The sequence below is a fragment of the Aythya marila genome (genome assembly GCF_965140915.1).
Source record: "Aythya marila genome assembly, chromosome: 1".
NCBI lineage: Eukaryota > Metazoa > Chordata > Aves > Anseriformes > Anatidae > Aythya > Aythya marila.
This window is the reverse complement of record NC_139042.1, coordinates 169290201-169314368: the sequence shown is the minus strand read 5'-3', so window position 1 is coordinate 169314368 and position 24168 is coordinate 169290201. Positions and strand designations below refer to the sequence as shown.

General features: G+C 41.7%; 1 protein-coding gene across 3 annotated transcripts in view; it reads right to left on the bottom strand.

The window, feature by feature from the left end:
* PTPRB (protein tyrosine phosphatase receptor type B) overlaps positions 1-24168 on the bottom strand; it is a gene marked incomplete at its 3' end in the record, with an annotated part of 62434 nt that overhangs the window by 18239 nt on the left and 20027 nt on the right. For all 3 annotated transcript variants that reach the window (XM_082767499.1, XM_082767498.1, XM_082767500.1), the window contains 15 exons: positions 20197-20475; positions 19560-19817; positions 17778-18041; positions 16014-16283; positions 14018-14278; positions 11690-11956; positions 10163-10426; positions 8869-9132; positions 8096-8359; positions 7097-7360; positions 5937-6206; positions 5028-5291; positions 3899-4162; positions 3139-3420; positions 1626-1904 (listed from right to left, as the gene is read on the bottom strand). In XM_082767499.1, coding sequence (XP_082623625.1) covers positions 1626-1904; positions 3139-3420; positions 3899-4162; positions 5028-5291; positions 5937-6206; positions 7097-7360; positions 8096-8359; positions 8869-9132; positions 10163-10426; positions 11690-11956; positions 14018-14278; positions 16014-16283; positions 17778-18041; positions 19560-19817; positions 20197-20475 — 4014 coding nt within the window. The remainder of the gene's footprint in view (positions 1-1625; positions 1905-3138; positions 3421-3898; positions 4163-5027; positions 5292-5936; positions 6207-7096; positions 7361-8095; positions 8360-8868; positions 9133-10162; positions 10427-11689; positions 11957-14017; positions 14279-16013; positions 16284-17777; positions 18042-19559; positions 19818-20196; positions 20476-24168) is intronic.

Genomic DNA, 24168 nt, shown 5'->3' with positions numbered 1-24168 from the left:
TGTAGATGCTAAATATGACACAAGTCAGGTATGTGGAGGCCAGTTAGCACACTCACTACAGGAAGTTGCCTATTTTAAGCATCTAAATGTTTGCTTCCCTTTTCAAATGAAGAGTACTGTGCCAGTCAGACACAGCATTCAACTACAAAGTACCATTTCCCAGGCTGATTGCAGGATTTCTACAGGAAATGTTCTTTGTATGATAGAAAACTATACCTCGAATTGTGACACTGCAGAACTAAACTGGAAAGCCGAGAACGTAGAGAAAAACCTTCAGAGAACTAGCGCCGCAAAAGTAGGGATTTTAAGGATCTACACTGCAGAACTGTTTAAAAATCTGCACTACTGAAATTATATTGCACGTACAGAAAACACGTTAAATACATAAGCAGGTGGCTTAACTTCAAAGGGTTTCAGACTGGAAAAAGAACCAAAAAAATCACATTTTTATGGTGTTTAGCTAAATCTCTTCAATCTATAAAGCCAAGCTTCATTTTTTGGGGGGAAGAGCTGTATTGCCTTAGGGAAGGGCCTCCAGTGATGAACTGGGAGAGCAGCAGTGTGCAAAACAATCGAGAGCAAACACGGAACAGCTAACCTGCAAACAGGACTCAGCCCAACTTCTTGTTGCATGGGTTGTTATTAGGTCTGAATTTGTACCATTCTTTGTGGTACAGGAGGGAGATGGACACAGTTACAATTAAAAGGCAATTGCTTTGGGGTGGGGAAAAGGTGGGTTTGTAACCGAACTCTCCCAAAGCAAACATAACTTTCACCATCTAGCGCTTCACACATGTGTGGCTTTAAGTAAGCAGCCAGAGAGAGAACTCTGCATAGGCCTCTTGGCCATCCTGTCATTTTTAAGAAGTTCAGCCCTGGAGCTGTTCAGGCCCTCTGTGTTACACCATGCAACTGAACTCAGAGGTGCTGCTAGAACTGGGGCAGCTTTAGGGCCGGCCATTGCGTGCTGCTGACCGCAGAGATGGCTGGCAGCACAGAGGCACCAGCAGGTGCTGCCCTCTGCTCTGCACAAGAGAAATAAGAATATCAGCAGCCTAGGGGTGGAGAAACTGCAGGAACTGTTTCAAAGCACAAGCTTTGGAAATCTATGATCCTCCCTCAGGTCTAAATCCTACAGGTGATTTGTCAGGCAGCATCTCAGAAGAGAGCAGAGAGAGCCCACAGAGGACCCAGAGCCATAACCCAGCGCTGTTATTAAGGGATCTTTGTGCTGAAGATGGCTGCTGTCTGTGAGGGGAAACAGCCAGGCACAAGAAGCCAAGCAGCAACAGCGAAGGCAATTAAAAGTGTGTAATAATGAGGACATCTTTGGTGCTGACTGACCATCAGAGTGACAGGATAATTCTTCTTGTTTATCAAGCTATATTTCGTGAATGAGCCTAATAAGCAGGTTTGGCAATGTACTGAGAGGCAGGATAGTTAAAAACCCACGTTGCCTGTCACCACGGGGGCCAAAGGACAGGTTCTCTCTTCTTCGGCTACCCAATTAAGAGTGCCACGTACTGGCAGTTGCAGAGCTCAGAACTTCTGCTGTCTAGCTAACACCAGCAATTACTTATAGCTGCTCACTGCCGCCCTTCGCAGTGATTCTGCTTTCCACTTACGGTCGATCATCGTGATGGTGCTGTCCTCAACTACTTCACTTGTCATGTCTGCAGAGTGCACCTTGATGGACACCAGGTAGCGCTTGTGGGGAACGAGGGTCATGATATTAAGCAGAGATTTGTCCTTTTCTATCCTTTTAGAAAATTCCACTTCCCGAGTGTCCAGCTTTTTGCACTCAACGCTATATCCATCAAAGTCAGAGTCAGGAGGAGTCCAGGAACACGCGATGGCAGTAGAGGTCTGGGGCCGACAGTGAAGGCTTTGTATCTTGTCTGGTTCTAGAGAGATGTTAAGAAATTAAAGTTCAGTGAGAAAAGGGACAAGCATCATATACACTTCTACTAACCCCATGGCTCAGGCTGCAGCCCCAGATTCTTCATCAGCTCTTTGATCAGAGCAGGAGGCTGGGAGCCAAAATTTCTCTCCTGCAACCCTGTGCTGCCTGATTATGAAGCAAGACAGCCTAGCTCATTTCAGGCATCTGAAATTGGAGCTAGTGCCATTGGCCTCATCAGGTTTAAGCTTCAGTAATTAATTGTGAAAAAAATAAACAAACAAAATTACTTGCCAAAGTGTTAAGAAAAGCAACACTGGAAAGCAATGAATTTCTAGCAGTGTTACAATTTATTTGGAGCTTCCATCTGATTAACAGTATCAATCAGGACTGATATTGTTATCTCATGACTGATCGGATTTTCTGGATAGTGTTTGGTGTGTCCATATTACTAAAGCATATCAGATAAGTATATTTTGTCCATGTAAAATTGGAGCATCGTATATAACACGACATGTAGCAAGAACAGGATTTCACTTTCAGATGGCAGGCGCCTACCTACATTTAAGCAGTTAAATACAGGTGAAGAAGGTAGCTATGCTGTCATTTTTAATGAATATACTGAATGTAGTCTAAAGAGCTATTCAGCATACTAAACATTGGGGTGAATTTGGAGCTTAACCCCACACCATGTGACAGGAAAGTTTGCCAAGGCTCAGTTATTTTTACAATTCTACGTCACTTTTTCAAATCAGCCTGCTACCAAGATTGCTAGAGACAGGCAGAGGTGATGAAAACCCCCAGACATTCACTGACTGTCAGAAATGCACACCAATGAAACACTTTCCTTCCAGTTTCAAATCTAGTACAGCAGGGTTTCATTCAGCCTTCCTCTGATCGTTCAGAAATATTCTGACAATTTCAATATCCTACTGTCCTTAACGTCAGAGAAGTCTGGATATTCAGCCTTATTTTACCCCTGAAACAGATCAGTTCAGACTCTGCAACCAAACAGCCCCACTCTGGATGTGATGTTTGCAAGTATCTGCCCATTTTAAATCTTTGACCAGCTGACCTTGTACACAGCAAAGGCTTATTTTAGAGTCCAGCTGAATTCATTGCCAGTCATTCACGAACTTGTTAATGGAAATTACTAACTGTGAAAGGAACTGGTAAGATTTAACAGCCTTGCAACTTCTCTAGCTGCGTGTTAGGGGGCAATGGAGATCGTTACTTACTGGTTCTCACACTTGCAGACTGAGCCTGACTGTATGTCTTCCAGCTGTCACCGCTGACCGTTCTCACGCTGAACTCATAGAGCCTCCCTGGTCGCAGGCCATAGATGATGCGTACTTTTGATTTGCTGCTGCTGTAGGGATTGAATACGGTGAGGGGATCCTTCGGGAACCACTGCAACTCAAAATCATCGTAGTCTGTCCAGTCTGGAGGACCCAGCCATGTGATTGATAGAGAAGTGTTTGCAACATCGGTGAATGAGACAGAGTTAGGAGGGCTGGGTGCTACATAGAAAGAAAAAAAAAAAAAAAAAAGAGAGAGGGATTCTTACCAAACTTTTACACAAACCAAGTAAGATGAAACATCTACTATTTTCTTCATGCATCACAAAGTAGTTGATGTTATCCTGGATACACTGCATCTGCACTGACTGTGGTTACTTCCAGAATCTTTATGGATTCCTAAGTCTTTGAAAGAAATATCTGCTCTAGGTGGCCCTGCTTGAGCAGGGAAGTTGGACCAGATGAACCCCAGGGGCCTTTTCCAACTTAAACCATTCTGTTTCTGTGAAAAATGGTGCTGAACAAAATCACACGCCATTGGTTTAATACCCTCAGGGATATCCTTTATCTTTTAGAGCTTAAATGATTCTTATAATAATAAATCCTTCATCATCAGAAAAAAAGTCTGTTGCATAGCTGTGAACTGATCTGAATCCTGACAGAGATGACTAAACAAAATCCCAAACCTTTTGGGTCTTACCTGTTCTTCCTTCAGCATTTGCTGTGTTGGTCAGGTCACCACTGTGAGTCACCACAACCAGAGTGTACTTTCTGCCAGGAACAAGCCCCTGGAAATGCCACTCTTTCAGGTCTTTCCTTTGCCACGTTTCTTTCTGTGTCCCATTCGGGTTGTAAAGATTCAGCTCATAGAAGTCGACGTCTCCTGCTGCTGGCCCCCAGGTGAACCACAGACTGTCTGTCATGTTTCTGTTGGATGCCTTGAGACCAACAACTGGCGCTGGTACTGAAAAAAAAGGGAGTGGATATTGAACTTCCTTAGGGTGAGGAGAAGCAACAAACAGACCTTATACTTAGATATAAGGGTTTCACATCATGACAGCCATGTAGTAATGTAGACAGACACCGCAGCTGGCCAGTAATGCAGGAAGCATCAGGAAGTACATCTCAGCACTTTGCTTTCATATTTTGAACAGCCATTGTCCCCAAAAGGAGCTGAAATGTTCATAATAGATAGTTTTGCAAATGTTAGGCAGCTTTTTCCTAGCCAGTGTCTGGAAACATCCAGTTGTGATGGAGCTGGAGAAAGTGCATCACTGTGCAGAAGCAGTGGTCCACAGGTGTTACTACGCTGAGGATCAGAGAATAAAGGAAGGTTTCACAGATGGTCAGGTTTGCTAGAGCTGCTTCGGAAACTGCTTCCCACATGTGGCTGAGCAAATATGGAGATGCCTCCAGAGCTCCCCATGGGAAACAAGTTTTATTTCACTGGAAGACTGCCTACTCCATTAACCCTTCTTGCTTTGCCTTTTTGTCTTTTCCACTCACAGACCAGTATGGGTTTTTGGGAGGGAGTCACGTGTTTTCTTTTAAAGCTTATGCAGCATAAATTGGGATGCCCTTCTCCTAACCTGAGTACCTGGGAACTATTGTAAAACACAGATAGTAAACCTTTTTTGCTACGTTTCTCTTCTTGTAAGTACATAACTTAGAATTTTCCCTCTTATTTGCCTAATGCTTTCATGTATAAGAAAATTGACATACTTCTAGTAGTTGCCTGTATCTAGCATGGGCATCACACCCAGACAAGCTCACTGGTGACTCTCACAAGTACCACACTCGAGACATTTGCTTTTCTTGCATGTTCTTACCTGTTCTCCCAAAGATAGATGACTCGTTACGGAGGTCTCCACTGTGGGTAACGATCACCATTCGATACATCCTGCCTTGCCGCAGGTTCAGGAATGAACACTGCTGAAGGTTTTGTTCTCCTGAAATCCTGTCATGAAGGGACTTGTCTGGGTTGTACAGGAAGATGTCGTAGGAATCAAGCTCTCCTTGTGAGGTGGTCCAGCTAAAGGACAGGCGGTCAGTGGTGTTCTCGGTGACCTTCAGGTTTGTGACAGCTGCTGGAACTGAAAAGAAGGATAAATGCAAGAGTAAGTATCAGGGTGACTATGCACTAAGCAGAACCTTAAATAACGTAACAACTCATGGCTGTAATATATTTCAATTAAGCCACAAGTAGCTAAGTAATGTCAACAGCAACTTTCATAAGCAAGGAAAAAGCATTTATGAGGTGCCACTGCGTCTCTCCAATATAATGTTTGTATTTCCCAGTAGGCCTGGCTCTCCGGCCTGTGCTCAGCACAGAACTGTCCATTAACTTCACAAGAAGCTTTACTAGAGTGAAGACTGCAAGATTTGGCTCAAAGTTTAGAGATTCTTATTTACATGAAGTCCTGTGCTAAGAGCCTTAAGACTGTGAATTAAAAACTTCTTAACAATATGGAATTCAGATCATTCCATAGAGGATAGACTGAGGGAGGCACTTAGCACTCTGCTTTAGTATTCTTACATGCAGTATGGCCACCTTGGCCACCTTATTATGCCAGCAAATTTCAAAGTCACATATCAAGCACATAACAGGAAAAATGATGCATGAATATCTGGAGTCTGTTCTTATCAGAAGCTTTCCAGTATCAAGACATACAGATGATTCATGTATTCAATGATATCTTACTGAGGGAGCTATAAATAAACCAGGATGTTCTAATTACCTGTTCGGCCAGCAGTTTCTGCTCGTTTACTGAAGAGTCCACCACTGACTGTCAAAACTTGTATTTTATACTTCTTGCCAGCTAATAAATCTTCAAATTTGTGCTGTTTGGCAGTAGCTGGTTCTGATTTGTTGCTCAGTAGGACTCCTTGCTCATTCAAGAGCAGAATGTCATATCTTTCAGCTACACCAGGAGCCTTCTGCCAGGTTACTAACAAGGAATGACTGCTGTAAGCGTGGTGGGCTAATAATTCTTGGACAGATGCTGGAACTGGAAGCAACAATTAAAGGCATGACATTACCAGGTGAAATACGGACCATTCAGTACACAATTTTTAGTAATTAATAGAGAATATACATTTGCATGTTCATTCATGGGAAAAGCGATGGATGTCTGTGCATGTATTTGCACAAGTAAATAATCCCTAGACATAAATACAGTCAGGAGAAGTTACAGAACACCATGGATCTCTGAACTGGGCATGGAAAAGCCAAAGATATACTTAAATTACAATGAAAAGGGGGATGAAGAGTTGGATGAACTGTCTGAAGCAGGTTAAAAAGGTGTATGGAGAATAACCGATTAAAAAAAGTGTTAAATTGTTTCAAAATAGTGGCACAAAATGGAAAATGTTAGCCACCTGCTGCTGCACAAAAGTCAAGGCCACAGCAAACATACAGGTGCAAAAGAGAGAAGACGGATTAAAAACAAGTTGTCTTTTGCATCCTGACAAGTAGTGTATTGGGGCATTGTATCACCTAAGAAGCCTTGACCACGCAATGGGTACTGCCAGCACACAGCATTTGACTGCAGAGTCCCACAGGTGCATGTGTTGGATAGATTCAGGCACAGGACTGGGCAGGGATGAAATTTCATTCCTCCTACAAAGGCACACTTTGGGCTGGGAGCCTGAATCCCACACACATTTACCCAGGTAAAGCTACTTATGTGACAGATCTCACTGCTGTTAATGGAGCCACACCTAAGTGTTTGCAAGAGCAAAGACTCAAGCTCTTTGAAATAAAAACACTTCTCATGAGTCCGTGTCTCCCCACACTCAATGGTGTGTTGCATAAACAGGCAGTGTGTAACTTATTTCATACGAGTCAGCTTCTGGGTGGACACAATAAAACTTGCTCCTTGTCTCAAAAGAAACGTACTTGTTCTCCCAAAAGCTTCTAAGCTGTTGTGCAAGGCACCGCTGTTTGATTGCACCACCACCCGGTACAGCTCCCCAGCTTCCAACTTGTGAAACGTGTGCTCAGAGACGTGTTTGGAGACACTCTGGGAATCAAGCTGATGGTTTTGCTGAAATATAGTCACTGTGTAGGAATCAACATCTCCACCTCCAGGTGTCCAGCTCACTTTCAGGCTGTTTGTCATGCCATTAGGTGAAACATGGATGTTTCTCACTGCACTTGGAACTGGAGAAAAAAAAAAGGAACATAAAGACACCTGCTCACAAAGTTCCTGGTTCATTCAGACTTTTTGTTTCCTACATTTTTATGGCCATTGCAAATGATTCAAAGGACAAAGAGCATTAACAGGTACAAACAATTTCACTCATGGGTAAACACAAGTAAAGCTTCAGACATTTGTGTTGGATTGTGCTCTTTTAGAAAAGCAATTCTAAGTGTTTATGGCAACAACAGCAAAGAAAATGTAAGCAAGTTAAACAGAAAAAAGTTAAAATGTTCCTTATCAGGATTACTTCCCTCTTTTTCAAGTGATGCTTTACAAACACCTCAGAAGATCAAAGCTCTTTATGTACACTGAATTAGTTAGCCATTTTGCAGTTATCATCTCACCCACTCATTTCAGGTAGGTAAACAGAGGTGTAAAATAACTTAACTGATTTACCCAGAGATACTAAGCAAAAAACTGGCATGTGTGAGAATAACAGCAACCCTCGCACTGACATCTCAACACCCTTCCTATGCAGCACATCAGATTATCTGCCAACAATCACATATTGACAACTATGACATTTGTTAAGTGCAGATAAAGTTAGTTGATGTAGTGTGGTTTTCAGTAAGATTTGTGTTCATGCCTCTGTTACAGGAACTCAAATAAGATCATGATTCAGCCTTGATTTTCTGTGCCTCGTTTTTTCACCTAGAAGAGCCCCAACACATTTTAAATACCGTGTTATTTCTTACTTGTCAGGCCTTCTATGAAAGTAGCACGTTGTGCATCTCCACTGATTGTCAAGACAAGAATTTTGTATAGACGTCCTGGAGTCAGAGCTGTGAACCAATACTCCTCAACAGTGTTTCCGAGGAAAATGGGTGGGAAGATCTTCATATCATTGAAGAGGAGCTGAATCTCGTACTTATCCACATCACCCTCAGCCTTTGACCAAGTCACCTGCAGATCTTCTGTGCTTCTGTTACTAAGAGTCAATTCCTTCACTGACTCTGGCACTGAAGAGGTGAGAAAAGAAAACTTCTCAGTACTTCTTACCAGATCACAGCAAAAAAGATAACAGCTCTGAGGCCACATCACTGAGCTAAAACTTTTCATTCAGTTCCTTACTAAAAGAAGCAGATGGCACTTAGCTTCCTTATACGTCCTTGTACATTTCCATGACAAGAAAAATCCTCATCTTGTACATTCTGGCCTAGCTCAAGTATAAATATTAAGCTGATGTGGAAATCTGTACAGCTCTCGTTTTCAGTTTTCCGTGTTTCAAGATTTAACATTCCAAGGTCACAGCACAAGTCTCCTTTTTTAACTTTCTGTATGTCTGTAACTTAAACATCACTCACAAACTCAATACTGCTTTTCATCTTTGGAATGACATGCATTTGAAGAGTCACACTCAAGAGTCATCCTATGCTAAAATCATACTGTATTTCTGAGAGCAATATATAGTAAATAAAAAAATAATAATCCTGGATTGTCTCAGGATGTTTCTGGGGTATTTACTTACTTGTTCTGCCATAGACCCTCTCGCTGGTTTCATATTTCCCACTCCTTGTGCTGACTGTGACGCTGTACTGCCTCCCCGGGACCAGATTAGTGAACACACATTCATTTTCATCCTTTGGGACGCTTTTTGTTTGGATGAAATCATTGTTGTTCTTAATGATCACTTCATAATTATCGAAATATCCAGAGGCATGTAGCCAGGACACCTTCAAGTAGTCACTTCTGGCTGAATTGCTGACAGTAAGTCCCTGAACACTTGAAGGGACTGAAAGGAAAAAAACAAACAAACAAACAAACAAACAAACAAAAACCAAAACCACACACACACAAAAAAAAACATAATTAAAGATTCAGAAAGCAGTAACTTCCTGAAATAACGGGAGTTGCTGTAGTGGGATTATATCTGTGGTAATTACCAGGCATTTCTGAGGAACTTGCAAAAAGACCACAACATGGATTTAAGCAATACCCTACCCTCTAAAATAGTAACTGTAGAGTTTCCAGGATGCTTTACATCATATGACAATGGTCTGCCTTTCTCATTTTCAGTCTTTTGGAACAACTTGGTCAGTTTTGCTTACAGCAGTGAGTTCCACAGATTGACACTGGTCATGAATTTGCTTCTTCTCATTTATATGGCTGTCCCCTGGATTTTCACTTATGTCATGAGAAGTCCAAAATTGCATTTATTGCGCTAGCTTAATACTTTGTCATTTTAACACCCCTTGCCATATTTCCTTTTATTTTACTGGTTTACCAAGTGTAAAATCCCCCTCTTTTCAATCCTTGAGGAAGTTTGGAAAAGTTTTCCATCATTATTGCCACCCTTCTCTGCAATTTCTTTATTCTGTTATAATCTCCTTGAACGCTGCATAAACAATAGCCACAGGTGTTACTCACTTATGTGACATCTTACTAATATTTTAGAAGTTAGTTCCTATCCCCTTCCTTGAGTGTCTGAATAACTGATTTGGAGGGTGCTCTGCAGGATGTATTTCAAGAGCCACGTAGAGAGGTTAAGAGCAATGAAACACACTTGAGCCACAGCTGATACATGATTTCTGCTCACTCACAAGAACTGACACTCAACTTCTATTAATGCTAAGGTCATTTTGTAGCACTTCTAGCAGTGGTAGGGGCATAAGAATAAGACTAGGTCTGTAAAGCTGTAATTTTGTGGTTTGACCCTCCAACTTCTACTCACCCATCTTAGTTTGGTCATTTATTCATAGGTTTTTAATAATGGCTATCGAATGTAGTTATGGTGATTGGATTTCTTCAACGACTCTATTTACCTGTGCGTTCCTGGCTGAAGGAATAATTTTCATACTTTCCACTCTTTGTGGTTATCATCACGTTGTAAAGTGTTCCAGGAGTAAGGCTGCTAAAGGAGCATTCACTGAGGGATTTGGAAATGGTGAGAGTCTGAACAATCTGGTCATTGTGCGAGAGTGTTACCAAATAACTGTCCACATCTCCAGAAGCTGGCAGCCAAGAAACACTGAGGTAGTCACTGCGACCTGAGTTATTTACCGTTACTCCAGTCACACTGGAAGGAACTGTGCAACAGAAAGGAAAAAAAAAGAAGAGCTGTAACTAGCCTGTTGCTATTGTTGAGAATGCCTGCAATTCAATGCTACAAGATAAACCACCTAGGACTAGGGAGCTCTGCACTGACTCCCACTCAGCAGCAGTCTGCCTTTTGGAACAGTGAGGGAAGTTGTCTGTGGTGGCATCACCGCATCACTCCTAAAATCCCACAAGATAAGTTATCCGCTCAAAGTGCCACTTCTCACTAACAGCAACAACCACCGATGCTTGAATGAAGTTGAGGCCCATAGCAGAATGTGTTTCATTTACAATGAGTTCTCTGACGCCTAGTGGCCAAAACGTGAATGGAGTTTGCTTTTCCAGCCAGCAATATGAGCTCCACGTCTCCAAATAGCCAGAACACCATCAGTCTCAGGTACAAAACTACCTGAGTTATTACAGTGGAAGACCTTGATCATAAGGAACGTATCTTCACTGAACTCTGCTACACTGAACTGACTTACCACAGCTGTCAGAATCAAAATTATTAGATTTCACAATATATGTCTATGTGTTTTAAGTCCTTTAGTGTTACTCTTCTCCCACTGTTTTTATTTTTCTTTCTGCTTGAAAATGGTTGTCTTCAAGGAGAACATTGGAGCAAATTGCAGAATGCCTGGCTTTTGCCAACTTCATATAAAAGGTGAAATTGCACTGTGTTGCCAACTTTTTTCCTCTCTTTAAATATCCAAAGAATTAGTATTACATTTTATAGGTCATTAAACTTAGAGAAGTTGATGCAATAGTAAAACCTGTCCTGTGCTGTACAGGAGGGCCTCATAAGGAGTAAGCATCATTGGTTGACATAATTTAATGTTGGAGAAAAAGAATAGTTCATGAGAGACTGCAACCCAAATTCATCCTACCACCTTTAGGCAGCTAATTTGCACACCTCAGGGAGGAGCAATTGCCCTATACTGCCATCTAGTCAAGGCAACAAGAAAGGACCTTCCGAGGAGCAATTCACCCACCACAGCTGTACATCAACCTCAGGACATCTTTTTATCTTTGCTACAGAGTTGTCCTGCTGTAGGCAGAGCAGCTGGCTCCATAAAGCAACGTAACCTGAATCTCGACCCATAATGTGTCTGAGGTCACACACAGGAAGTACATGGCTGAAACCCATGTATTTCTGAAGTCCCAGTCCCGTGGCTTAACTGCAAGACCATTCTCTTTAATAAATTCAGCTTCTAGGAATTTAAAAAAGACATGCTGGAGTACTTCTTTTTTACCTGTCCTCCCCTCTGCGATCATTTGCCTTGAAGATATCCCCCCGCTGACCGTGGTGACTACAACTGAATAGAGTCCTCCAGGCTTCAGGGGGTAGAAGTGGTATCTGGTGGTCTCACTGGGAACAGTCTCATTTTTAATGACGACGTTCTCGTGAATCAGTAGTACTTGGTATGAGTCTACATCTCCCAGTGCTCTTGTCCAGTTGGTGAACAAGCTGTTGGTTGATCCCTGACTTGCCACAGTCAGACCCGTCACTTGGGCTGGCACTGCAAAGCAAATTGTCACTGTGTTACTGAGGAGACACAAAATAAAACAAAGCAACACCCCCCAAATAACCCAAGTTTAGTCACACTGAGGAAATACATCAAAAGAACATTCCAGTTTGAAGCCAGACTCAAACAGGACTAAAAATAATCTGTAGACTGCTTCCTGTCTGATGGGATGTGGTCTATGGGAAACTATGGCACAGAAAGGTCTTTCAGGCTTCAGCACAGCTTTCCTTGGTCAGACCAAAATGACTCCAGATCAGAGAACTGGAAGAGGCAGCATTTTACAAATACCATCGAACAAAATATAGGAAATCACCTCTTTTTTGTTATCACAATTTCAAATAGTCTGTTCTTTTGTTCTCCCTTTCCTCTCCTGTTCTCCATCTGTCATTCATATTAAATGGCACACTTGTTTGATGAATACCTCAGAGCCATCTATACCTTGGAGAACTCTACATCAGACTCTTTCATGTCAGGATGTACTGAGATGGAGGTTTTGGGTTTTACTTTTTGTGTCATAAGGTCTGCAGAATAATAATTTTTCTAGCATCAAAAGATGAATTAACTATTAAACAAACATAACTTTTATCTAAGCATAAGCTGGTGAACTTAGCCACAACCAAAAGGAAAAAGAAAAAACAAAAAGTAGTATTTACCACAGATTTTACTCAAAATTCTTATAGGAACAAACTGAAATCAAGAACCCTCAGACTTTGGAAAATGTGATTGCAAGCCTCTTGTTCCATATCAGCCTTTTTGCATACATACTACTGGATTAGCAATTGTTAACAAAAGCTAGAAAATTAGACCCATAGATGAAAAAAGGCAATGTTCACATAAATGCAAACCAAAAATCACACGTGTTTTATAACACCGTCACAACATGATGTGTCCACCTTATCATGGTCTTCCAACACAGAAGTGCCAGATGGCTCCGCTAAAGGCACTTTTATTGATACCTCAGGCTTCACTAAAAGCTGACCAATCTGGGGTGCATGTAAAACCTATTTCTGCCATATTCACAGCATTATTTTGAAAGTCAAGTAGGTTGTCCTACTGGGAAGGAGATCCAGAGGTCTGGAATGCTTACTGAGACCTATATTCAGATGTATCGATGTTCTTTGTCGCTTTGAATGCACTGCTGGCATGTTGTCCCTGCCTGACGTGTTTTCAGGCCCTGATTCATTTTAGTGAAGTGGGCCACTGTAACTTCTATGCCTAAACAGGGCTCCTAAAGGGGTGTAAGGCAGCAGGAAGTGAAATCCCAGCTACTTAATCACATACCAGAGAAATGAAAGTTTAAGTCAAACTTTTCAGGCCTTGGAAGGAGTTGCAACACTTCAGTAAGGACCACTGTCAAGGCATAGGCATGATTAGATTCATACACTAGAAACTTCTTTCTTTTTGTGGGCTGTGCCAGATCAGAGCTGTATTTCAAGACTTCGTATGCACTGGAGAATGCATAAGTCAAGCAAAGAAATACATATGGTTTAAAACTTGCACACGTGCACAAAATTAGCACCCTGTAGGGGGTGGGAATGGGACTTTCCTCGTGTCACAGTCATCATTCTAAGTAACAGATACAGATTTTGGAATCAGAAGAGCAGAGAGATTCAAAATACATTTGCAAGGTCACATATGTTTTGTGTCTGTCAACCTTGGAATGTTCGCCCTAAATCAACATTTTCCTGTGTGTTTTTTTCCAGATGATGCATGCTTTGAATCAAGGGAGTGACCTTCCCTAAGATACGCAGTAAAAATTGTTCATATATAGAATCTTATGCTAATGTAGATTGATCAGTTATGACATAATATTTCAGAAAGCAATCTTGCTGAGAATTACATATCCACTTTTTTCCAAAACTTTAAATAAATACTGCAAGATATCTGAGAGTTAGGAATGAGAGACTCAGAAAAGTAACTCTTCTACTGAGGAAGCAAACATAAATTCAAGGCTCTTGATATTTAGACACCATGCTCATTCTTTTCACTACACAGCAAGCAAAGTTGTTGATAGTTAACAGAAATAAAGTTCAAAAGAGATTGACAAAATAGTACCTGTTCTTCCTTCCACTGAAGTCCAGTTGCTTAATATCCCACTAATGGTAGTGATGGTAGCTGTGTATTTCCTTCCAGGCACCAAGTCAGTGAAAGTAAATTCTTTAGCTTCTTTTGCAAGCCCTTTCTTTATGACAGTAAGATCCCTGTCTCCCAGTGAAACCACGTAGCTGTCCCATTCTGCAACGGGGGTCATCCACATGACACTAAGTGAGGATTCATTAGCATACTTCACACGGAGCTGGAGAACAGGCTCGGGAGCTGTAAAAGTACACAAACATCACAAGAACATGACTCTGTAGTGAACACACATGCATATCTCAAGCTGCTGTAAGGAATCAAGCTAGAAATGTGAAAGCAAGAGAGTATTTGTAGCAAAGAGGACATTCTTTACCTTCCTCTAGGAGGCCAATCTTACTCATCTATTATTTCTGCTGCTCTTTCAAGTAAGGGGCTGTAGCAGCAGACTTCAGTAATGCATTATGGCCGCAATGCTTAGGTTTAAATTGATGCCAGTTGATTTTAGTGTGAATAGAAATTCAGTGAAATTAGTAAGCCCTCTCTTGAACTGTGGGTGCTAGACAGGGCCATAAAACATCTGTACCATAAAATACATCTAGGTCAATTTAGCTGTGACAAACAAGGATGTAAATTACAGGCTCAGAGTGACATTGATTTTGCACTGGTTTGTATCTCAGTGAAGCTGGGAGAAACTCCAGATTTACAGTGCTATAAAAGAAGAATTCAAACTTTTATCAGTGCATGTGTGTGTGTGCACGCACACACAAAGGGCTTCTGTCACCTGAGTTCCCTGATCCAATTTTGTCTCTGTTATGCTGAAATCCAACTCACTTTCCAAGCCTATGGGCTGATATAAAAGAAAATGAAGTGAGAAAGGGGACTAATCCCTATGCTTCCTAACACGCACATTATGTATCCGCCTGAGGTCAAATACAATAGTGATACACCCACTGCCATATATTATTTATTTGACCACGTTCAATCTCTTAGCTGTGTCCATTAAAACTATCACCATGAGCTTAAGTTATCTGTAATTTACATTGAAGTAAGCGAGATGAGGATCTGCCCTGCTTTGATCAAGCTGGCTAGAAGCGAGAGAAAACTTCAGCTTCTACTGGCCCTTCTGTCGTGCAAAACTAACAAAATGAAACCCTCGGGGAGTGACAGGTAAGGGTGTAGCAGGAAAGGTGGCCACCAGGAAGGGTGAGGATAAAGTAGGGTGGTCCCATCTTAGCACACGTTCTCCAGTGAGATAAGGCTCTGCCTCGATCCTTGCCAAATACTCTTCTCCTCCAAGTCTTCTGGTCCTCTCAACTGCACTTTTTTACATTCACAGAGCAGAACAATTAACAATTATATTGCAACTATTTCTTAAGTTTGAAGCAATCAGATGTGGCTTTGACTGACACATTCCAAAAAAAAAAAAAAACCATTAATGTCACTGCAGTGCATATGGATTTCCTCTGGAAAGGCTAAACTGAACTAACCCCATTTTCTTTCAGCAACAAGAAATGCGATGTTATGGAAGAGTCATGCAAACATGCACCTCAGCCAGCTTTGGTTAATGCTGTTGATACTGTTATTATATTACTATGTTGGTCAGGCTGACAAGGAAACCAGTTTGCCACTGAAGATACTGGTCAACAACTCAGGAAGCTCTATACTGCCCTGCTTAAAGAATTATATAGGATACCTGCAACCAGCTACAACATGTAACAGTGAAATTTTGTACATCTAATGTCATGGCTCAGTCATGACAGAACGGTGATGTAATTCCCAAAACTTTCATTAAGATATTTATCACGAGAATAACACCTGAAAATTTTCACAGAACTGCTAAAACAACTATTTCTGTTGCTTACAAGGGAGCTCTTTTTTAATGTAATAATAAAACGAAATTTATGTGTAGATTCCCAAGTGCTGTTTCTTTCTGATTGTCCACAGAGCCAGGTTTTGTATTTTCACACTTGCTCACCTGTTCTCCCCGTGCAGCTAGCCTTGCTCTGCAGATCGCCACTCTCCACAACGACCTCCACTTCGTACTGCCTGCCTGGAATGAGGCCCACGTCGTGGATGAGGTGCTCGGTCGCCTCCTTTTCTAGCGTGGTGTTGAGCACCAGGGCAGAGTGGTTCCAGAGGAGCAGGCGGTACCTCTCCCAGTCTCCCGCAGGGGGCAGCCAGCTCACTCGCAGAGACCTCAGCCAGCCACCACCACCGGCTTTCAGTTCAGAAACTTTCTGGGGATCTGAAATAAGAGAGATTGGGAGAGTAATTTTGAAGTGGGGTATTTCTGGTAAGACATACCTGGACACTGGCAAAACCTGCCTCACAGCATAGCTATTGTAGAAGAACTTGCATCAGTTACAGCACCATCAGGTGTCTTGTAGTTCAGTTTGAAGGTGATTTTGCTCTTTCCCACACACCACTCACTCACTTTTTGACTGTTGGTTTCTGACATCAGAAATAGAGAACCCTCCTTAGGGTTGGGAAAATCTCCCCCGTGCACCTCCAGAATGCGTCCTGAATGCTTCAGTTAGCTCCCCAGCTGTTTTCTGGAGTCAATTAAGTTCACTTAGAAATTGTCAATGATTTTTTCAAAGCTAAGGCCAAAACTTCAGACACTGTGGGCCAAATTGTGATCTCAACAACAGAAACGCAAAGCCTGACAGCTTCTGCCACAAAGGCCTTGTATGTCCTAGTCCCTTCCACATACAAGGCACTGAGTCAAAGTGAGGACCTGAAGCTGTTCCTTCAAATGGAAAAGGTAATCTCAAAGGTCTTTAATGGTAGAGCTAGGCAATCAAAAACCAATACACATAAAACAGGTCTTGCTCTGTACTTACTGGACTTGAATGGCTTTATGGCTTTTCACACATCTTCCAGCCACATGATATTGCACTGAGGGTAGCAGCTATATATGCCAAGGATATTCCTGCCTTTCACATGGGTTAAGTTGCAAATTATGAATATTCTCTAAAATAAATACTCTCTCATACACACACACAATTGGTATTTGTTGGCTCTGAGTTTATTAACAATTTATGTGGGTATTCTTCAACTACTTTTATATTCCTCCCATCTAAATTCTACCTGGGTTAAGCTGGTGTGGAGGAGATGAAATGTCTCCGTGGCCGGTAATGCTGTGGGAGAATTATGCCAGGGTTTCTCAAGTTGAGAATTCATACAAGAGTTGCCTGAGAGGAAATTATACTTCAGAAAGAAGATAAATAAAACATAACCCAGCTTTACCCAGACTGCCACATGCCTTCCTTAGTAAAGAATGATGAGACATAATTTTTTCTTATTTGTAGATTTGTGTCTAGAGCGAGGGATAATATTATCAGAAGTTGCAAAATTATTTAAAACTCCATTAACAATTTGATTACATACAGACTTCCCCATAATGTAAATCATTTTATATACTATGCTGAGCTGAATTCAAGATAAAGTTTGTCAGAAGTGGAATAGCATAGAACACTTTTGTGACAGACTCACCCAACTATACGGTCCCAAAATGCATTATTGCTTCCTGCTCCCAAACTACGCTGTAACTGCTTTTGACTGCCAGATTAACTGTTGCCAGAGAGTCAGGAAGGGGTACTCCCGGAACGATATTGTGCTCTTTAGCCTATTTTGCCTCGAGTCCAAATCACTTTGTCTCCTGCAATGATTTTCTACAAGGCCAGTGTTGGCAAAAATAGCATTGGTTAAAATGTTCTTACTGAAGCAGAAGACTTACATGTCCTGCCAGTTGCCATCTTATCAGTAAACAGTTCACCACTGATTGTGCGGGCAGTAACCTGATAAAGACGTCCTGGAGTTAGCTTGTCAAAATGAGTGTCTGTGACCGCTGGCTGTAAAGTTTTGACTTCTTTAACTGATCCAAGATGAGACAGAGTGATATTATAGAAATCGAGGTTTCCTGGAGGTCTTCTCCATTTAACTTTTAATGTATCCAAGCTGTCATCGTTAGTCACTGTCAAATCTAAGACTTCAGCTGGGGCTAAAAAAAAGATAGTAAGAAAGAGAATAAAATATTTCAATCAAAGAACATATGAGAGTTACTGCTTCCAAACTGCAACAGTGAGTTTTGCTTTTAAATAAATTAAACAGTAAGATTTGCTTTTTGTTACGAGATGGAGTATGAATGACTGCGTATCAATGGTGAAAAGGGCAAAGCCTGAGCACAGTGCAACTGAACTCAGCCCCGCTTAAAGTAATCTCCCCCAGAGGTGGCACCTGTTATGCTGCCCACTCTCACTTCACAGAACAGAAAACCCGTGAGCCATGTCTGTAGTTGCACTAGTTGTTTTGACCATAAACCAAACATGGCAGATGCTACTAAGAATGGGGGGTGTCTGCACAGACTTTACTGAACACTACAGCATCATCAAAGCTCTGCCTAATTTACATCAGTGGGATTGGAATAAGGCTCATTTAATCCAACTCCTCATCAAAAGAAAAGTATGGCCACCTCTTAACATCTTCATTTGCAGGCTAGGGGTACTCCACGTATTGAAATGGAGCACCATGCCAGAAGCTAGATGGAATGCTTTTATATTGGAAAAACTTGTGAGACATTTTTGCACCCCACAAGAGGAAGAAATCAAGGATTCTGAAGAAATAAAATGAAATAAGGGTATAATCCCCAGAACAACTAGTGCCAGATGACAACAGCACACATCTCTGTGTCCCAGACATTGTAATATCATTCACTTAATATTAAATTATGGATACATGGTGAGATTTCTGAAAGATAAACTGGGCCTACAGTTTCCCAGAAATCAAAAAAGCAGAGACGTGACCCAGGTAGTGCACACATGTATGTTTTTGGGCTCTAGTAGGGCATCGTCCTATCTTTCACCCTATGACCAGAGAACTCCATTCTGAAAAACTTATTAGAAAACAAAAAAAAAAAGATCTCTAAAACTCTAGTTCTGTGAATCAATACTTCTCTGTGGAGGGAAAAAAAAAAAAAGGTGTTTAATTTTAAAGTCCCTTAACCTGCTCTATGTTTTTTTTCCACTTCTTCTTCAGAAGTGCAGCTATTTTGCAACCAAGAGAAGTAAGAATCATGGAGTTAAACCCTCTTCAATACCGTGAAATGATCAGACTACATACTGTCTCAATTCACTAACAAAGTTGATACAGCAATCAGATGAAACTATGTCACAGATAGGGCACTTGTGATACCAGTGAGTTGGACTCAAATTGTTAATCAGTTTAAACACTTGATGGAGCTGCCTACACTAAGCAGTGCAGCTAAGTTAGCTGCAGTCACCTTAAAAGCTAATTGAGTGGCTAACTTTGCTTTAATGATAACTTCAGTAGGTAAGTTAGGTCACAGTGTCTGTAACTCCCTCTATAGCCTTCGAGAGAAACACCTGCCAAAGGTAAGTCAGACACTGACTTGGGAAGATACATTTGGAACATGATCCATTTATCATTAAGTATGTCCTGTAATATTGCTAGATTATAGCGTTGACTTCTTGTTCTGTTGTGACAAATTCTGAAATCATACCTGTCCTAACTATTTGGAAACTGGTGCTCTCCAATCCTGCAGCCTGGGTTATGACAGAAAGGTTATACACGTGCCCTGCTGTAAGTCCAGAAAAAGTGTAAGTAGTCAGAGGATCTTCTTGTTGAATCTCATGAACTGGAACTTGATTATCCAGTAACACCACCCTGTATAGATCCACATGCCCAGAGCCAGGAGACCATGAAACCTGAATAGTGTCTGTCTTGACATTGACCTGAATATTCTTCACAGGGGATGGCACTGTTGGAATAAACAAAACAAAACACATGTTTAAGGTCTAGTGGTTATCTCCACAATTTCAGCAACTTTGCACGGATTTACTTTTCAATTATGTTGAGTTTCTTTAGGGTTAGTGAAAACCTAACCTCATATTTATGGCCAAATAAGTCATAAAAACATTCCTCCGTTCTTAGCAAATCACTCTTCATGTTAGTCAGCCATGCTTTGTTTATATCTGTTTTTTTTTATCTGACAATAGATACTTATATATATACATATATATATTTCAAGGTAAAAGAAATACATATTTGCTAGTTTCAAAATGCAGAACTGCAAAATTCTCTAAGTGGTTTTACTTAAATGAACAAAGAAGTCATTTGATGAGTCAAAGAAGTCTTACCAGTAGATCCACTTATGTGAAGTTCTGGGGTACTTTTATTTCCAGCAACTGCAGTGAGGACAATATTGTATTTACTCCCAGGGATTAGACTGGTGAAAGTGCTTTCTGTTTTTGAAGATCCTCCTGGTACAGAGACTTCTTGTATCTTTGTATTATTGTGATCAAATAATACTAGGTTGTATAAGTCCACCTTTCCTGAGGAACGGACCCATTGAACTTGTAAGCTGGTGAATGTAGTTTTCTCCTTATTAATTTCAAAATGAGATGGCGGTAAGGGATCTGTAGTTAAAAATAAATAAATAAATACAAAATAAGACAGAAAACTAACTGATATTTCTTACACTGGGACTGAAAGAAGCTTTACATAGCATTACAAAAACTTCTAAAACTCTCCCTTTTCATCATCATACGGTCAATGCTTTTCAAGAAGTCTTTTCCATTTCTAAAACATCGTATCAGTGAAATCTGCCTTCATGAGACTCCTGCGGAGTTCAGCAATGTTACTGGTGCGTATGTGTACATACATACACATGCCCCTCTGGAAAAGCATTTCCGGTTGTGGATGTAAATCGTGACCTTGGAAATCTGATGATAGTAAAACAGTAACGACTAATAAGAAACATCAAACATTGAAAAAAAAAAGATTACACTCAATGCCTCAGTGAAACACAGCTTTATAGATACAATGGTACTACTGGCTTTCATTTCCTAGCACTCACACCGAACACTTTATCACTAATGGGCATGAGCATTTACACCATTTCAAGTGCCACAGATCTTTGTTTTTCATATTAACTTCAACCACTTCAAACAGATTAAGCATGCTTCTCTTCTGGTGTAGTATTGTTCATTAAATTAAAAAACACAAACAAACAGTACACTGGGCAAGCTTTTAGGAAAGAATGTAATAACAATTTAATAACTTAATTAGAGCTATTTATCTGAGAAACTCTTTGTGTTCATTACGGTCTTTAGTAAATAGCTCTCAAGTAAAATGACCTGCAAAATATCATACACTCTAAGGAAATAGCAAACAAAAGATGACCAAAAGAAAAGACTGTGGCTGTTTGTACTCTCCATGTATACTTCATCACTCACAAGACTTCATGCAAATATATATGGTTATATAGTTAGACTCCCATTATATTAGGGGTCTGCCACAGGCCCCCTGACCAGGAAGACTGAGCAGATGAAGCCCTCTACAGACAGACAGGAGCAGCCTCGTGTTCACAAGCCCTGGTCCTTTGAGGGACTTCAGCCACTGCTATCTATTGGAGGGCCACAGCAGGGCATAGGCAATCCAGGATATTCCTGGAATTCAGTGAAGACAGCTTGCTTCTCCAGGTGATAGAGAAGCCAAGGAGGAGAGGTGCTGTGCTGGGCCTCGATGTGACCAACAAGGAGGGCCTTGTAGGCAATGAGAAGGCCAAGGGCAGCCTTGGCTGCAGTGACCATGAAATGGTGGAGATCAAGATCCTTAGGGTAGTGAGGAGGGTGCAAGGCAAGCTTGAAAACCTGGACTTCAAGAGAGCAGACGTTGGCTTTTTCAAGGATCTGCTTGGTAGAGTCCCATGGGATAAGGCCCTGGAGGGAGGAGGGGCCCAGGAAAGCTGGTTAATATTCAAGGATGACCTGCTCCGAGCTTAAGAGTGATACATTGCCATGAGACCAACATGAACAGAGAGCTCCTGGCCATACACAAAAACTCAAACACAAAACGGAAACCTACAGAGGTTCCTGTGAGGAATGCAGAGATGCTGTCAGAGCATCCAGGGATGGAGTTGGGAAAGCCAAAGCCCAGTGGAACTGAATCTGGCCAGGAATGTCAAGGGTAACAAGAAGGGTTTCTACAAGCACATCAGTGACACAAGGAAGAGTAGGGAAAATACAGGCCTGCTACAGGAGATCTGGTTACACAGGACAGTGAAAAGGCCGAGGTACTGAATGCCTTCTTCTTTGCCTCAGTCTTACCAGCAAGACTGGCCTCCAGGAATCCCAGGTCCCAGAGACTAGGTGAAAGGCTGGAGCAAGGAAGACTTCCCCCTGGTGAACGAGGCTCAGGTCAGGGAATACTTGAGCAAACTGGACATTAATTCACAAGTCCATGGGCCCTGATGGGATGTACCCACAAGTGTTGAGAGACTTTGCAGATCTGATTGTGAGTCTACTCTCTAAAATCTTTTTAGAGAGTATGTCAATTATGGCAACTGGGAGAAGTGCTTGAAGACTGGAGGAAAGCAAATGTCACTCCTATCTTCAAGAAGGGCAAGACGGAGGACTTGGGGAACTGGAAGCTGGTTAGCCTCACCTCAGTCCCTGGGAAAGAGATGGAGCAGCTAATCCTGGAAACCATCTCCAGGCCCATAAAGAAGAAAATCAGAAGCAGTCAGGATGAATTCACTAAGGGGAAGTCATTCCTGACCAACCTGATAAGCTCCTATGATGACACGACCAGCCTGATGGATGAGGGGAGAGCAGCAGATATTGTCTTCCTGGGCTTCAGTAAGGCCTTGACACTGTTCCCCATAAGATCCTTATCAAGAAGCTGCTGAAGTATGGGCTGGATGAGCAGTGAGGTGAATGCTGGGCCCAGAGGGCAGTGGTGAGTGGTGCAAAGTCTAGTTGAAGAGCAGTGATAAACGCAGTACCCCAGGGTCCAGCCCTGTTTAACATCTCCCGATGATTAACATTAATCATCTGGATGATGGGGTAGAGCGCATCCTCAAAAATTAGTGGATTAGTGCCAGCAGGTTCAAGAGAGGTGATCCTTCTGTTCCTCCCACTGTTGGTGAGGCTGCACCTGGAGCACCGTGTCCACTTTTGGGCTCCCCAGTACAGCAGAGGCATGGACATACTGCAGAGAGTCCAACGCAGGGCCACCAAGATGATCAATGGCCTGGAGCACCTCTCCTATGAGGAGAGGCTGAGAGCTGGGCCTGTTCAGCCTGGAGAAGAGGAAGCTTAGGGTGGATCTCATCAATGTCTATAAATACTTGAAGGGAGTGTTGAAAGAAGATGGAGCCAGGCTCTTTTCAGTGGTGCCCAGTGCCAGGACAAGAGGCATGGGCAAAAACTGGAGCACAGAAGGTCCTGTCTAAAGATCAGGAAGCACCTCCATACTGTGTGGGTAAATGAGCACTGGATCACGTTGCCTACAGAAGCTGTGGAGTTTCCTTGCTTGGATATCTTCAAAAGTCACCTGGACATAGAACTGGGCTACTCGCTTTAAGTGGACCTGCTTGAGTGTGTGGGTTGGACCAGATGACCTCCAGAGGTCCCTTCCACCCTCAGCTATTCTGTGATCCTGTGATACAGGCTGGTAAGTGAGGACTCCATGTCAGCAGCGCCTTAAAAAACAGAACAGCAAGACTGTTTTTCCAATGCAATCACTGCTGCACTGTTCCCTGAACAAGGCAGATGAAAGAGTACGAGATCGCAGTCAGCCCCAGGAAACCAGGAACACAGTGATAGGGGAATCATGGGGCTAGGAGCCTTTTAAACTCTTTTCCAAAGGTCTAATTCCTTCCTACAAAACTGTGCTGAGATGTACTAGTGCCAGGTTTTGGTGGTACACTCTGTCAAGAAGATATAGCAGGAATTTCAGGGGTAAAATACTACCCCTCTTGAACCTACTTCCGTGATTAAATCCAGATTCCTGGTGTGGACCAAAAAGACTCTGGTGTTCAAAAAAAAAAAAAAAAAAAAAAAGGATGAAAAATAAATTAATATGATTAATGAAGAAGAGTAACTCTCTTCTTTTCTTGACCTCCTTCTTTAAGGCCAAGCTACTTTTGCTTAAAACTGGAAAATAAATAAATAAATAAATAAATAAAACTGAAGTCAAAGACATCAAACTTCAGGCCAGATAGTTAAAACTTCACTCAGTTACAGCAATTGAAACAGGAGGTTTTAATGAAAAGCATCAGGAAATCTTAACAATGGGCTTGAGTACCAGCTCCACCTATAACATGC